Source organism: Portunus trituberculatus, chromosome 12, assembly GCF_017591435.1.
Source record: "Portunus trituberculatus isolate SZX2019 chromosome 12, ASM1759143v1, whole genome shotgun sequence".
NCBI classification, from domain to species: Eukaryota; Metazoa; Arthropoda; class Malacostraca; order Decapoda; family Portunidae; genus Portunus; species Portunus trituberculatus.
The window spans coordinates 8117410-8131911 of NC_059266.1; the positions used below are offsets into that span (position 1 = coordinate 8117410).

The 14502-nt window shown below is 43.8% G+C and overlaps 1 protein-coding gene across 1 annotated transcript in view; it reads left to right on the plus strand.

Moving 5' to 3' along the window:
• The window catches only part of LOC123502628 (ninein-like), a 39934-nt gene that overhangs the window by 22159 nt on the left and 3273 nt on the right, over positions 1-14502 (plus strand). The window contains exons 8-28 of the mRNA XM_045251794.1: positions 4260-4493; positions 5689-5829; positions 6493-6667; positions 7110-7226; positions 7468-7631; positions 8081-8277; positions 8441-8580; positions 8792-8869; positions 9148-9249; positions 9752-9856; positions 9981-10142; positions 10670-10794; positions 10946-11048; positions 11163-11270; positions 12116-12334; positions 12630-12731; positions 13009-13251; positions 13638-13712; positions 13903-14029; positions 14153-14247; positions 14419-14475. Coding sequence (XP_045107729.1) covers positions 4260-4493; positions 5689-5829; positions 6493-6667; positions 7110-7226; positions 7468-7631; positions 8081-8277; positions 8441-8580; positions 8792-8869; positions 9148-9249; positions 9752-9856; positions 9981-10142; positions 10670-10794; positions 10946-11048; positions 11163-11270; positions 12116-12334; positions 12630-12731; positions 13009-13251; positions 13638-13712; positions 13903-14029; positions 14153-14247; positions 14419-14475 — 2869 coding nt within the window. The remainder of the gene's footprint in view (positions 1-4259; positions 4494-5688; positions 5830-6492; positions 6668-7109; positions 7227-7467; positions 7632-8080; positions 8278-8440; positions 8581-8791; positions 8870-9147; positions 9250-9751; positions 9857-9980; positions 10143-10669; positions 10795-10945; positions 11049-11162; positions 11271-12115; positions 12335-12629; positions 12732-13008; positions 13252-13637; positions 13713-13902; positions 14030-14152; positions 14248-14418; positions 14476-14502) is intronic.

A 14502-nucleotide genomic window follows, 5' to 3' on the forward strand; every position in this document is an offset into this window, starting at 1 on the left:
GCGTGTCATCTTATTTTTCTCCCGTCACTTTTCATTTATGTGTATCGCGTGTCTTGTTTCCTTGGGTCAATAATTATTCATGTTTTTTTACTTCTTCCTCTTTACCTGTCAGTGTTAGTTTCTTTCCGTCACTCTTCATTTACTTTTCGCGCGTCTTTTGTTTCTCCCTTGCTTCAGTTAACATTCATATTTTCTTCCTCGTTACCTGTCAGTATTAATTTACCTTTTCAGACTTAATTTCCTTCCGTCACTGTTTATTTTTCTCTTGAGTCAATAAATCACTCATATGTTTCCTTTCCTCTCCATCTTTCATTCGTTATTTATTCCCTCTTCACTTTGTCACTGTTAACTTCCTCGTGTCACTACTCTTCCTTCTTCCATCTTGTGCATTTGTCTTCCTCATCATCTTCCTCTTCTTTCTTCTCTTCCTCCATATGCATTTCTCTTCATACTCAACTCCTTTCTCCTACCTTACCGTCATGATTTTCCGTTTGTATCATGTCCTTCTCACTTTCCTCTCTCACTTCTCTCCCTCACCTTTCTTCTTAATCGAATAGAAACATATCACTCTTCTCTTCGTCACTTTCATCTTCTTTATCGAGTAGAAATATGTTACCTTCCTTCACCTTACCGTCTCTTACTTTCTTTTCTCCCAGTACAAAGATGCCTTCACCCACTCACGCTGACACACACTTCTCCGACTTTCCCCTTTCATCTGAGCCCACAGTGGTGTCTTCCCTCCCCCGGCAGACGCAGAGCAGCCCAGCGTGGCGTGCATGTCTTCCGCCAGATAAGACAGCCGTGATAAGGAGATAAGCTATATAGAACACACTCAAACGGCAACACTGAACGGCGGCAGGCACTGAGGAACACTGACTAAGGGGGATTGATACACACACACACACACACACTGGTCTCTTGTACGTGTCATGAGTGTAAGCATGCATTTTAATCTCTCTCTCTCTCTCTCTCTCTCTCTCTCTCTCTCTCTCTCTCTCTCTCTCTCTCTCTCTCTCTCTCTCTCTCTCTCTCAGGATACACAAAAGACCGTATATTAGTTTTTAATGTTCCATCTTTTCCTTTTTTTTTTTTTATTAGCAGTGACGGGGGTGGGAGATGTGCAGTAAGGGGGTGGGAGGAGGTGTGCAGTATGGGGGGTGGGATGGGGGTGATGTACGATAGTTGTTGTTCTTGTACGAGGTCTTACACTGAACACGCCCACTTTCATAAATACTGTTGAAGCCTTTTGTTGGGGCATGATGATAATTAATGCTGAGGTTCTTACTTGTTATATATGTTTGTTTTGTTAGTCTCTCTCTCTCTCTCTCTCTCTCTCTCTCTCTCTCTCTCTCTCTCTCTCTCAAGTAATGGGATGGGCGCGGTGACAATTCTTACCGTCTTAACAGGAAATGGGCGTTTGGAGAGAGAGAGAGAGAGAGAGAGAGAGAGAGAAATGCGATCAAAAAAAAGATGTTATTAATTTCTCACACCATTGTTAGAGAGAGAGAGAGAGAGAGAGAGAGAGAGAGAGAGAGAGCTTAAATATGATCACAAGAAAGATATTCATTTCTCACACCATTGTTAGAATAATAGAATTTCCCCATACACACACACACACACACACACACACACACACACACACACACACACACACACACACACACACACACACACACACACACACACACACACACGTACCCTTGCTCGTGGGCGGCGAGAGTCCTGCACGAGATCGAGGTTTGACGTGGACATCCATAAGTGAATGACAGTCTTGTGGAGCGACATCGTGACCCACACACCTGCACACACCTCCTGGCACACCTGTCCGCCGCCCTCTGTGTTGTTACCTGCCAGATTAGAATGTTACGATTAGTATTTAGTATTATTGTAGTAGTAGTAGTAGTAGTAGTAGTTTTTCTTTTCTTTTTTTTATCTTCGTAGCAAATACTGTATTATTTTTGTTTTAATTCATACAAATGTACCTTTTTTCCGGTTTAGTCTCTACAGATCCATTATTTTTCACGCCATTGTCAATATATAATAATAATAGTTTTTTTTTTTTTTCGTAACAAATGCGGTATTAGTTATGTCTCAATTCATACTAATATACTTTTTTATACATTTTTTTTTTTTCGTTTTATAGTCTCGGCAAATCCATTATCATTATTTTCACGCCATCGTTTGTGTATAATCAATGGAAATTCATTCATTCTGTCTTTTTTTTTCATGGTTCTCACGTTATACTTTTGGCACTACTTGTATTCTCTCTCTCTCTCTCTCTCTCTCTCTCTCTCTCTCTCTCTCTCTCTCTCTCTCTCTCTCTCTCTCTCTCTCTCTCTCTCTCTCTCTCTCTCTCTCTCTTTAACAGAATCACTACTTTCTTGCCAACTTCGACATTTCGTACCAACTCCTCGTTAACACATTCGTCAGTTTGTGTCACAATTAATTCCAACACTACTTTTTTACCTTTCACTATTTTAACACCATCTTTCTTTTTCTTTAATTGAACCAGTATTATATATATATTTTTTTTTCTTTACCTTTCACTTGTAACGCCTCTCAGTCACCACATTCATTGAACTGTTACATGAGGTACTAAAGCTCGTATTCCCAAACACTGCTGCACTTACCTCCATTATTTCAAGTCTTTATCTAAATTTACACGAGTTTTTAATGTGTTTTTACGGTTCTAGAGGCAGATTGAACAAGATTTCTACATTGATAACTGGGAAGACACTAAAAACACCTGCTAATCACACCTGTGGTCTTGGAAAACAGTCGCGGTTAGAGCAAAGCGTTTCTGAGTACTGACTAAACACCACCAACAGTCTTAGAAGCACTACTCTCCCTCTCTTTCTACGCTTTAGAGGCAGATTGAACAAGATTTCTACATTGATAACTGGAAAAACACTCAAAAACCTCGCTAATATACCTGTAATCTTGGAAAAAAGTCGCGGTGAGAGAGCAAAGCGTTTTTGAATACTGACTTAACGCCACCAACTGTCTTATAAGTACGACTCTCCCTCTCTCCTTCTCTCTCTCTCTCTGGATCCTCAGCTGTTCACCTCGAGAGTTTGACGTGTGAACTGATTGCCTGCTGTGATGGACTGATGGAGAGGAAGTGAAGGCTTTCCTCTTCTTACCTCCTGACGCCCTTCTCTCCTCCTCCTCCTCCTCCTCCTCCTCTTCCTCTTCCTCCTTTTCCACCTCGCCACATTCACCTGTTGTTAATAAGGAGTCATTATGTTAATTATATGTACCGGGTTGTTTCCCGTGATGTCTCCCCGTTAGTATGATGTTAGTTTGTTGCTGTTGTTGTTGTTGTTGTTGTTGTTGTTGTTGTTTCTGTTTTCTTGTTCTTGTTCTTTGCTTTTCTTTCTTTCTATGATCGTTTCTTCTTCGTAGTGTTCAGTTTAAAGTCTCTCTCTCTCTCTCTCTCTCTCTCTCTCTCTCTCTCTCTCTCTCTCTCTCTCTCTCTCTCTCTCTCTCTCTCTCTCTCTCTCTCTCTCTCTCTCGTGATTATTGGGTATTATTGCAAATGAAAGAAAACGGGAAGAAAAGTAATGTTGTATAGTGTGTGTGTGTGTGTGTGTGTGTGTGTGTGTGTGTGTGTGTGTGTGTGTGTGTGTGTGTCAAAGCACATTCTCACACGTTCACTATTGTTTATTTCTTTTGTTATCATCACTCGCCATTATCTTGCTTTTATCCTACTCTCTCTCTCTCTCGCCCTTCCTTTGCCTTCCTGTCTTTCTTCCTTCTTCATTGCATCCTTCCTTCTTATTCATTCTTATCCTCTCGTGTCTCATCCCTTGCTTTCCTTTCTATTTTCCTCCTTTTGACTAATCTTTTTGTTCCTTTTCTTCGCTCTTTTGTTTCTCTAAGCCAGTAGAATAAATTTAACCTCTTCAATACTGGGACACATTTTTACCTTGAGATTTGTGTACGATTAGACCATTTTATTGAAATTAGGAAGGGTCTATGGAGGTCAGAAGATTAATGGCTACAGTCTTCACTATTCTAACCCCTTCAGTACTGAGACACATTTTTACCTTGAGATTTCTGTGCGATTAGACCATTTTATTGACATTAGGGAGGGTCTATGGAGGTGAGAAGATTAATGGCCACAGTCTTCACTGTTTTAACACCCCCAGATAAGTTTCTGAAGCTGCATAAAGTCACCAAATAGTAAGGAGAATGAATATGGAAACACAAATATCGAGTACTTATCAGTAACACCTTACTCTTTCCTTCCTCGTCAGGTATGCACGGGTGGAGGCGCTGCTGGAGGCGTGGGAAGGTCTTAACATCTCCAATGGGCCGAGTCTGTTGCGGGAGTTAGCCCTGCCGCACCGCCCCCACGAGAGTCTGTGCCTTCGTGACCTGGCCGCCGCCCTGGAGTCTGAATGCCAGCTGCCGGAGGAGGGCGCCGGGGGTAGGGTGACGCTCCTACAGATGGCGTTGCTCACCTACCTGCATGAGATTAAGTTCCTCAGGTGGGTGTTTGTAACTTCGTATGTCTGATATTATTTTCTACTTTGTTTTTCTTTTTCTTCCTCAGTTTTTCCTCTTATTATTAGCATTATTATTGTTATATTGTTATTATTAGCAAGTTAGTAACCCAGTGTGACCCATCACGTGACACGTAAAGACGGACGTGCGGGATGTAGACACGCCGAGTTCGGTCATTGAAGCGCATGTGGGTGATATGAAATTCACAATACAGTGCGAAGTGTAAGAACTGGGTACACTTCACGTGCAGTGTACTACCATTATACCTGTCACTGTGCCGTGCCACACACCGAAAGTACACGTGTGAGAGTATGCTGATTCAGTGATTCAGACTGGACAGCGAGGGTGCCAAACAAGAGCTGAAGTCGAAACGTCGAACCTTTTCTCGGAAAATACGAGGCATGAAAGACTTGAACTACTCGCAGAGACTACAAAGGCTGGGGCTATATTCCCAACAGAGAAGAAGAGAGAGATACAGAACCATGTATGTGTGGAAGATATTGGAAGAGCAAGTGCCTGATAGACCACCATGCTGTTGAAATCCAAGAACAGCGAGCGCTCCGGCCGCTCATGTGAGAGATGGGCTCTCCCCTCTGCTACCCCAGTCTTCCTCAGTCTTCAGCTCCAGTTTTTCACACAGTGGCCCCACACTCTTCAGTGCTCTCCCTAAGAATGTCAGATGCCACAGGCTGCCTAGTGTTCAGATTCAAGAAGGAACTGGACTACTTCCTGCAAACACTGCCACATGAGCCCCACCTCCCGGGCTACACGGCCTACTGTAGGGCAGCCTCAAACTCAGTGCCAGACCACATGGCCCTCCTAGAAACTGAATCTCAGACTGGCAGCAGCGGTAGACCACCATAACTCTAAGGAACACCCTCAATATTCAACAAACTAAACTAAATAAGTATAGTCAACCATTTCACTGCTAGACATTTTATTTCTTGGACATTTTTCACATGATCACCCACAACATTCTAGACATTTCACTGTTTACTGCTAATGTCACTTACTTAATTCTGTAGCTGAGAGGAGGTGGGGAGGTGAACTACAACACTGAAAACACAATAAGACATGCAGGCTGATATTGGTATTTCAGATACAGTATTTTGAGGGATTATACAGGTGTTGAGGCAGGTGTATCGGGAGTATGTATCACCCTTGAACTGTGACATGCAGGTTGAGTGTGGAGGCGGCACGGGGGGAGAGGGACAAGCTGAAGCAGGATCTTGGGGAGGCAAACCAGCGAGTGTCCCTCTTGGCGCAGGACCTGGACGACCACAATGCACGGATGGAGGCAGCTTCTCACCTCCAGCTGCAGTAAGTGTGTCTCAGTGTGTGTGTTTGTGTGTTTGTGAGTGTGAGTGTGAGTGTGTGAGTTACAGAGAGTAAGAGCCCCCTATTCACACTATTCTGCCCTTCACTCAAACTCTTACATCCTTTTCTCTTTCATCCACATTGTAGCTCCTCTTAACCCCTTCAATACTGGGACACATTTTTACCTTGAAATTTGTGTACAATTAGACCATTTTATTCATTAGGAAGCATCTATGGAGGTCAGAAAATTGATAGCCACAGTCTTCACTATTTTAATCCCCTACATGAGTTTCTGAAGCAGCATAAAATCACCAAATATTAAGCAGAATGCATATGAACACATGCCATGGTCAAGCTCTTCACACATTGCTATACCAGTGAATAGTACAAGGTAATAGTGCCTTATTCATGCTAATCCTTCCTTATGTCATCCCCTTTACATCCTTCTCCCCTGTACACACTTTAACCTCTCGTCAACTCTACATTACCTTGCCAAGAAATATTAGGACCTTTTTCTTCTCTGCTATTTTTCTCTCACACTGTTTATAAAGTGAATTGGCTGAGGAACCTAAGATGTGTTTGAAATTCCCTGTAAGACCCAACACTGCCTAAAATCCTATGCAATCCCTTTATAATCCTCTGTAAACACCTCCTCCACACACACAGGGAGCTGGAGCGACAGTACAAAGAGCAGGTGAGGGAGCTGCAGGAGGCGGTGGTTGGGGAGCGCGAGGCAGCGAGGGAGCAAGTGTCAGCAGCAGCCAAGGAGCTTCACGCGCACAACTCACACCTACAGGAGGAGGAATCAAGACTCAAAGCCGCCCTCGCTGCCCTCACTGCGGTATGTGTGACTGCCTGGCGTGTCGGTGATGGGATGTCTTTGCCTGCTGTGTTTGTTGTTTGTTTTGTAAAGCTTGGTTTACTCACTTTGTTTTTCCACTCTTTCCCTATCTGTCTCTCCACCTGTGTATGTTTCTTTGTTTCTCTTTTTCTGTCTTTCTTTCTACCTGCTTCCTCTTTTCTGTCTCTTTTTCTGTCAGTCTCTTCACTTGTATCTGTTTCTCTTTTTCCATCTGTTTCTCTATCTCTCTTTTTCTCTGTCTTTCCATCTCTATCTGTTTCTTCTTTTTCTTATCTCACTCTCCTCTTGTATCTTTCTCTCTCTTTTTCTATCTGTTACTCCTCTTATATCTGCTTCTCTTTCTCTTTTCCTGTCTCTCTCTCTCTCTCTCTCTCTCTCTCTCTCTCTCCCTCCCTCCATGTAACACTCAAGACTCCCACAGGACATGAAGCGACTGGAGGCAGAGAACATGGAGCTGAGTGGCAAGCTACAGGAAGCAGAGCGGCAGCTGTTACAGATGGAGAGACAAGTGGCTGACCTGCACATCCTCAAGACAAAGGTGCGATACAAAGTCAGGTGGTCACTGGTGCTCTGTGGGTCTTGTTTATTGTTTGTTAGTGCCACTACTGCCTTGTATGATGTATTTCTACCTGCTGTCTTTATCATAACTCCAAGATTGATTTGTAAGTTTAATTCTACACTCATAAATAGGAACTTACGATTATTTTATTGGTAATGTCTGAAAATTGTGAAGTATTTGGCTACCACTACCACCACCACCACTACTACTACCACCACAGATAGCGGAGTACGAGTCAGAGGGTCCCCGGGAGGAGCAGTACCGGCGTGTGGTGGAACAGCTGCAGCGTGTGGTGGCAGAGAACCAGCAGCTGAGGGACAGTAATGACGAGCTGCTCTCACAACTGGACTCGCTGCCCCTCCGCCTACCCTCTGCCCGCACCAGGTGAGCCAAGTTTTGTTTTGATCAATTTATTGCGCACAACGGTGGCAGGCAAGTAGAGGGTCTGGAGAAGTAGAATGCATAAAAACTTGTTGATTATGAGAGAAGAGATGGTTAGGGGTAGGTATCTTATTGCCCACAGCTTCAGTGATGCAGTTGTGTGAAAAAATATCTTAGTCATGTAACTTAATCTGGAACTACATGATTCAAAGTTTCATTTATGCATAAGTCTCATGATTCTGCAGTTTTGTCTCATACTAAGCTTGAGAAACCATTGAAGTTATATTCTCAAACTTAAAGCATATTAAGCTTGAAAAACCATATGAAAGTATTAAGAAGTATACCTTTATCACACATATACTTAGAAAACTACTGATAAAGACCACCACCACCACCACCACCACCACCACCACCACCACCACCACCACTACCTTACTCCTCCCCCCCTCTAGTGACAAGGAGAGCAGCCTGGATGGGTCTTGCCTTGGGGACTACATGGACCCTCCTGTGGGGCTGCCGGCGCCTGTGAAGCGGCGGGGCTCAAGTAGCAATGGGTCTGGGGAGGACAGCTGTGAGGAGGAGAGCCCCCGGTGCAGCAAAGTGAGGCGGTGCAGCAAGGGACCAAATGTACACTATGTTGATGTCGGATGTGAGTTTGTTACTTGTGTTAGTTGTGGTTGTGATTGAATGGTGTATGTATTGTTATCTACAGGTAATGAAGCAAGCATGACTCATCTTAGTGTGAGTTAAATTTACTTCATCGTAACTCCATCTCCTGGTTACCTGACTCTCTCCTTGCCTTGTACCCACAGCATATGATGAGTCTTTCTTCGACACCAGCATGAGCAGCCTCCTGAAAGGCTCCCTGGTGCCCTCCTCCCACCCTGACGTCATCTCCAGTGCTGTGGAGGACGCGGGGACCAAGTCTTCACACTGCAGCTCAGACCAGAATGTAAATAATGGATGCTAGGCTTTGTGTGGATCTCAGCAACACAGTTTTCATTTCAAGATCTCTTTTTTATTTTCACTTAAATTTGTTTGTAGTAATATAACTCAACCTCCTTTAGATCTCATTATTCTGTGCTTATGCTTTATCATCCTCTTACTTTTGTCCTGTACACTTCCCATTTCTGGTGTCACTCATGTGTTCGCGTCGCCCTCAGGAGACAGAAGCCCGAGCTGTGAGGGATGAGGTAGAGCACATCAACATGCACCAGCAGATCACCAGGGAGCTGAAGAAGGTATGGACATATTGTGGTCATAACTGTCAACTTCACTGCCTGACTTCTGATCCTTACTGCTGTAGAATTTAATGTATGCATGACGTCCCTGTTGGAATTGATTCAGTAATCACGTTAGTGCTGAATCATTATGGAGCCTTAATTATTAAACTAATGTATAGACGTGAGTGACGGATGTAAACAGGTAGGCGTGTTCTGTACAGGGGCTGCCACATGTAGACCCAGTGGCTTTTTGCAGCTTCCCTATTTCCCTGTTCTCACAAAATAAATTATCTTAGGTGTTTGACCGAGTGAAGGACAGTGTGAGGGAGGAATACAAGCATGATGCCCTCAGACCACTCACCCCAAGGGACAACCCCATTGCCCTGGCCACAAGAGAGGTGAGTCAAAGGAATGCAGGACTTTGCAGGGAATGCACTTAGGATGTTGCTGGACTCCTCAAGTATTTGTTTAACCCCTTCAGTACTGAGATGCATTTTTACCTTGATTTTTTGGATGGGATTAGACAATTTTATTTGCATTAGGAAGGGTCTATGGAGGTCAAAATATTAATGGCCAGAGTCTACTATTTCATTCCCCACATAGGTTTCCGAAACTATAAAATTGCCAAAAAGTAAGCAGAATGAATATGAAAACACTACATTTTACTGAATGGGTTAAGAGAGAGAGCATTTGAAAGGTACTGAAGGAGTTAAGAGAGAGAGAACATTTGGAAGAAGAGGAAAGGCATCATTTGGCTAAGAGAAGCTTTGTGTTGGGTAGAATATAGATTGCAGTGCAGAAATGATAATGGCATTGCTTTGTTGAGGAAATATAACAGATTGCTGTGGAATGGTCTCAAAATATTAGTTTGTGGAGTCCTTTATTGTTGTTGTTTTTCAGGAGTTGGAGGAAGAAGTGAACCAGCTGCGAGAGGAGAGGCAGCAGTTGTCACACCGCCTGCAGCAGCAACAGGAGGAGCTCAAACACCAGCTGGAGAAGAAGGAGGTAGCTTAACATTTCCTGCTTCCCTGCTGAAACATTTGTATTTTTTAATGTTTTCTCTTACCTTAATTACCATCTTTATTGAGTCTTCATAATGTGTACCATTGCAACTCCCTCTTTGTCCCAGTTTGAGTGTGAGGACCTGCTGAAGAAGGTTGTCAGGGTGGAGGAGCAGCTCAGAAAAGTCACATCCCACCTGGAACCCACCTCCTCACCCCCACCCAGCCCCACTGGCACCCCCCACACTTCCACCCCCATCAAGGCCAACCACAACCCTGCCAAGGATAAAGTGAGTGTGTTTCCCCCCTCCAACAGATTCATTTTTTCTCATCAAGAAAGCTGCCTCTAGTCTCTCACCTACAGACCTCTTTTTTTTTTTTGTACAAGAAATGTTTCCTTTACCCTTTACTTTTAAAAAGGTAGTTAGTTTTATCTTTTATTGAATGAAGTGTTTACCCTCTGATGTAATTTTTCAGTGTGTTAGATCTTTGTTTGTATCTCGTAATGTGTTGGTGACTTTCCCTTTTTTGTCTTAACTGAAGAATCTTAGCTGGTAGTGAAGTGATTACCAGTGCAGTGCTGAGTGGCATAGAGTGTGTATTGTGCATCCATGACATGTGTTGTGAGACTGAGACACACGGCTGGTAACACAATTACTGTGTTGTTCTTATGTTCCTTTCCCATTTCATTTTTTTGCTTTGATTTAGAAAACAAGTACCCAAGTTTATTTATTTTATACATTATTTATGCATGTGTTCCTTGTGTGTGTGTGTGTGTGTGTGTGTGTGCGCCTGTGTGTGCGCATTGTGTGTACAGTGTGCGCGCTGCATGGACACACAGGGCCAGCTGGCAGTGGCCTTGGAGGAGCTGGAGATGGCACTGCGGAGGGAGGAGCAGGAGCGGACAGAGCGAGTGGCGGCCCAGACCCTTCTTGACGCCAGGTGAGGACCACTCCCCACCTGGTGGATGCTGCCACTGCAATCTAGTCCAATGATCAATTAAGATGAACTCAAATACTCAAACATGAATACTGATAGATCTCGTGCTAAATATTTTTGATCTGATAAGTTACACCTTTCAATCAACCAACAGACAATGTAGTGCAAGTGAATGTGACTCAGCACCAGAGACAACCACCACCACCACAGCCTACCCACCATCCTCAGCTGGCAAGCTGGGGGTATCCCCGGAGCAGGTGAGAGACAGTGAGAGAAAGAGAGGTTCCATTAGCTTATGTCCACATACATCTGTTGCACACTCGTCTTTGCATTCTTTGTGTATTCTTTGCTTCTCTCCTTTTCCTCCCCAGGGCAGGGCTTATGTGTTGGAGGAAAGGTACAGGGAGGTGGAGGAGCAGGTGGCTGGGCTCAAACTTGAGATCTTTAAGCTGTGTCGGGAAGCAGCGCGCTCTGTACAGGTAGTGATGGTGGTGGTGGCGGTGGTAGTGGTGGTGGCAGCAGTGATTGTTGTTGTTGTGATTGGTAGTGGTAGTCATGGTTGTGAAAGTTGGTGTATTTTATTATGATAGTGTTAGTGATGTTGCTTCTTGTATGTTGGTGGCAGTGTATGTGTAGTTCAGTTACTTTCAAGGCAATGCAGCAAGAAGACTAACGACTCCTTCACTGTGTTGTGTATGTTAGTCACTGAATTGTGTCTCAGTAGCTCTACAAGAAACGTATCAGCCCGGTGTGTAGATGTAGGGAGAAATTAGGCAGTGTAGAGGTAGTGGTGATGGTATAGGTAGTGTGGTGCAAGACTGTTGTAGTGGTGTACAGTAATGGATGTGGTGAGGTTTGGTATTATTGTTGTATCATTTACTTGTGCTGTATTACTTTACGTATGTAATCACTTGTGTTAGAAAAGTATAATGTTTTTGATGGTGGGATGATTGTAATTAAGGTAAAAGTATGCAGAATTTTCATCTTTTATATTCAGAGAAGAAAGTTTGCTTCAGTGACTGTTAAATCAGGATTTGATGTCAGCATGTAATCGAGTGGTTCTCAAACTCTGTTGCTTAGTGGTACACAGGATGCATCTTGTACCTTGAGGACACACCAGCCATGTGATCAGTGTTACACAGGCATACTGAAAGAAATTTAAAAAGACATTCATATCTAGAAAATTTGACCTGCACACTTTGGTAGTGGTCAGTCAGAGTGCACAGTTTATTCATTATGGATCCAGTCCTTTGTTGTGCCTTGTCAGTATTATGATCCCACTTGCATGAATTTGTTGCATCATAACTGCCTCTTCTCCCGGCAGGAAGGGTGTGAGGCAGTGCCGTGGGGCGAGAGGTGCCGTGCTCTGTTGCAGAAGATCCAGAGGAGACGGCAGGCCCTGGCACCTCGCCCACAGACGCCTCCCCCATCTGAGGATAGCAGGGAGGAGGAGCAGCAATCTCACCAAGAGGAGACCAAGCAAGAGGAGGAGTCTGCCTCCCTTCAGCCCTCCAAGGATCTCCTGCAGAGGCTGGAGGAGGAAGTGAGAGGCGTGTTTGTGTTTGTGAGAGTGGAGGGAGTGCTGCAGTGTTGCAGTTGGTGTCAAGATTAGATTTCTTTTTCTCGTATTAGAAAAGATGGTTTATAATCTGCAGCTGATCTTAAGTTGGTAATTTGCTGAAAAAAATTGTTGAGCTTTTGTTCCTCTTCATTTTTTTCTTGTATCTTTATTACACTTCTCATTTTTGGTTGATTTTTCAGACTTGAGAAGCAGAATTCACATATTTACTCACACATCTCTTTTATCTCTACATTCACTGGTGGTGTTCCTCCAACAGGTGCAAGGGCTTGAAGAGGACCTGGTGAGGGAGCGGGATGGCCTTGAGAAGACCCGTGCCTCCCTGATGGAGAAGAACACAAAGTTGGAGCAGGATCTTGAGGTGTGCAGTGGCTTTATCAGTAGATTTAGGGACATAACCCGGGTCATATAGCACCTACCAGGTCATATAGCACCTTGGTAGGAAGTACAGTGTGAAGGGAAGAGGGAGAAGCATTGAAAGAAAGGTTTAAGGGTCTAGGTTAGTGAAGGACAAGGGATTGCAGTCAGGGAAGGAAGGAAGCTTGCTATTGTCATCACAGTCCAAACCTTTCCTTCACACTATCTTTATTTTACCATTTATCATCACAATGTTCACCCTCCCACTGGTTGTCCTTCAGTTACTACGCATGGAGTTTGACAAGAGTGAGGACTACTGGACCCTGAAGCTGCAGGAGGAACAGGACTACTATGAAGAGGAGCGCCGCCTCTACGATGACAAGTTCTCAGCGCTGGAGAGGAAGATCAGAGAGTACGAGGAGCTGGTGCTGGCGGGTGGTGGTGGTGCGGGGGGTGGCCGAGACGCTTCTGAGGAGTCTGACCGTCTGTCCACCATTGATGAGAGTGTGGTGTGGGAGAAGCAGGTGTGTAGGGACCACATGAGGATGGATGTGGATGGTTAGAGCTTTATCTTAGTTTACAAGTTACACAAAGTTAAAGTGTTGAATGTACTTGATTTTGAAGTGTTGCAATTAAACATTCTTTCATTAAAATCATTTTTCTTTTGCTCAGATTTGTAAGTGCTGAAGTCATATTTCCAAACAAGACTCTTACCAAAGAAGTTGCTCCAACAATATTGAAGTTTATCAAATGGATAGTTATTAAAACTTCATATTTTTAGCTATGAAGTCTTGAGTAAACAGAACTCAGGATTATTCAAAAGCAATTAAATCCAGTTTACATTAATATTGAATGACTATTCCCTACCTATATGTGTTTTGCTTTCTTACACACCATCTTACATCTGCAGGTGACTGAGCTAGAGGAGGAGGTGGCCCAGCTGAGGGGACAACTGGAGGATTTGAGGCAAGAAAAACTGTCTATGGTGAGAACTGGATTTTTTGTTGTTTAGAGAGGGATTAGTTCAATGTTTCCAGTACTAAAGCTTGCATGATATTGTTAGTTAGACAACAAACATTACATTCTTTTTAGGGGAATGAAGTAAACGTGGAGTTATATTTCCTTTGTCAGTCTTGTCTTTTTTTGTCATTACCCGAGAAAATTTGCTTTTTCAGGAGAGCCAGGTGGAGACGCGGGTTGTGGAGGAGAGGCAGCGGGCAAGCCAAGAGAGAGCCATCCTGCAGGAACAGGTCGTCTCTTTGGCCTCACAGCTGCAGCAGACACAGCAGCAGCTCTCCTCTGGTTAGTCTGTCTGTGTGTGTGTGTCAAAAAAATTTAAAATAATTTAAAATGATTGAGAGAAGTGTAAACTTGGGACAAGTGGGTAAGTGGTGGTAAGTGTACTGAAGTGATGGTGTGTTGCAGTGGTGGAGAAAGGGGAGGATATGAAGAGAGAGGCAGACCAGCGTATTCAACAGCTCCTCAATCAGCAGCAGCAGCAGTCTTGTGAGCACCTGCAGGTCAGTCCTTCCAGTACCCCTATCAGACATTAATTTGTCTTCTTGATGTAAAGATGTAAGGAGTGAAGTTTATTTCTCAACCACAGAGTCAATTCACACTGCCCTGAAGAAGCTGAAGTGAAAGTGGTTGGGTTGTAAATACATACACTTTTCCTCCTCTTGATCCCACAGGTCGGGTCAGCTCAGGTCAATGGTCACTTGCAAGAGAGAGGGAAAAGCCCACAACCGGTGAGACTTGCTTTCCTGTTATGTCAA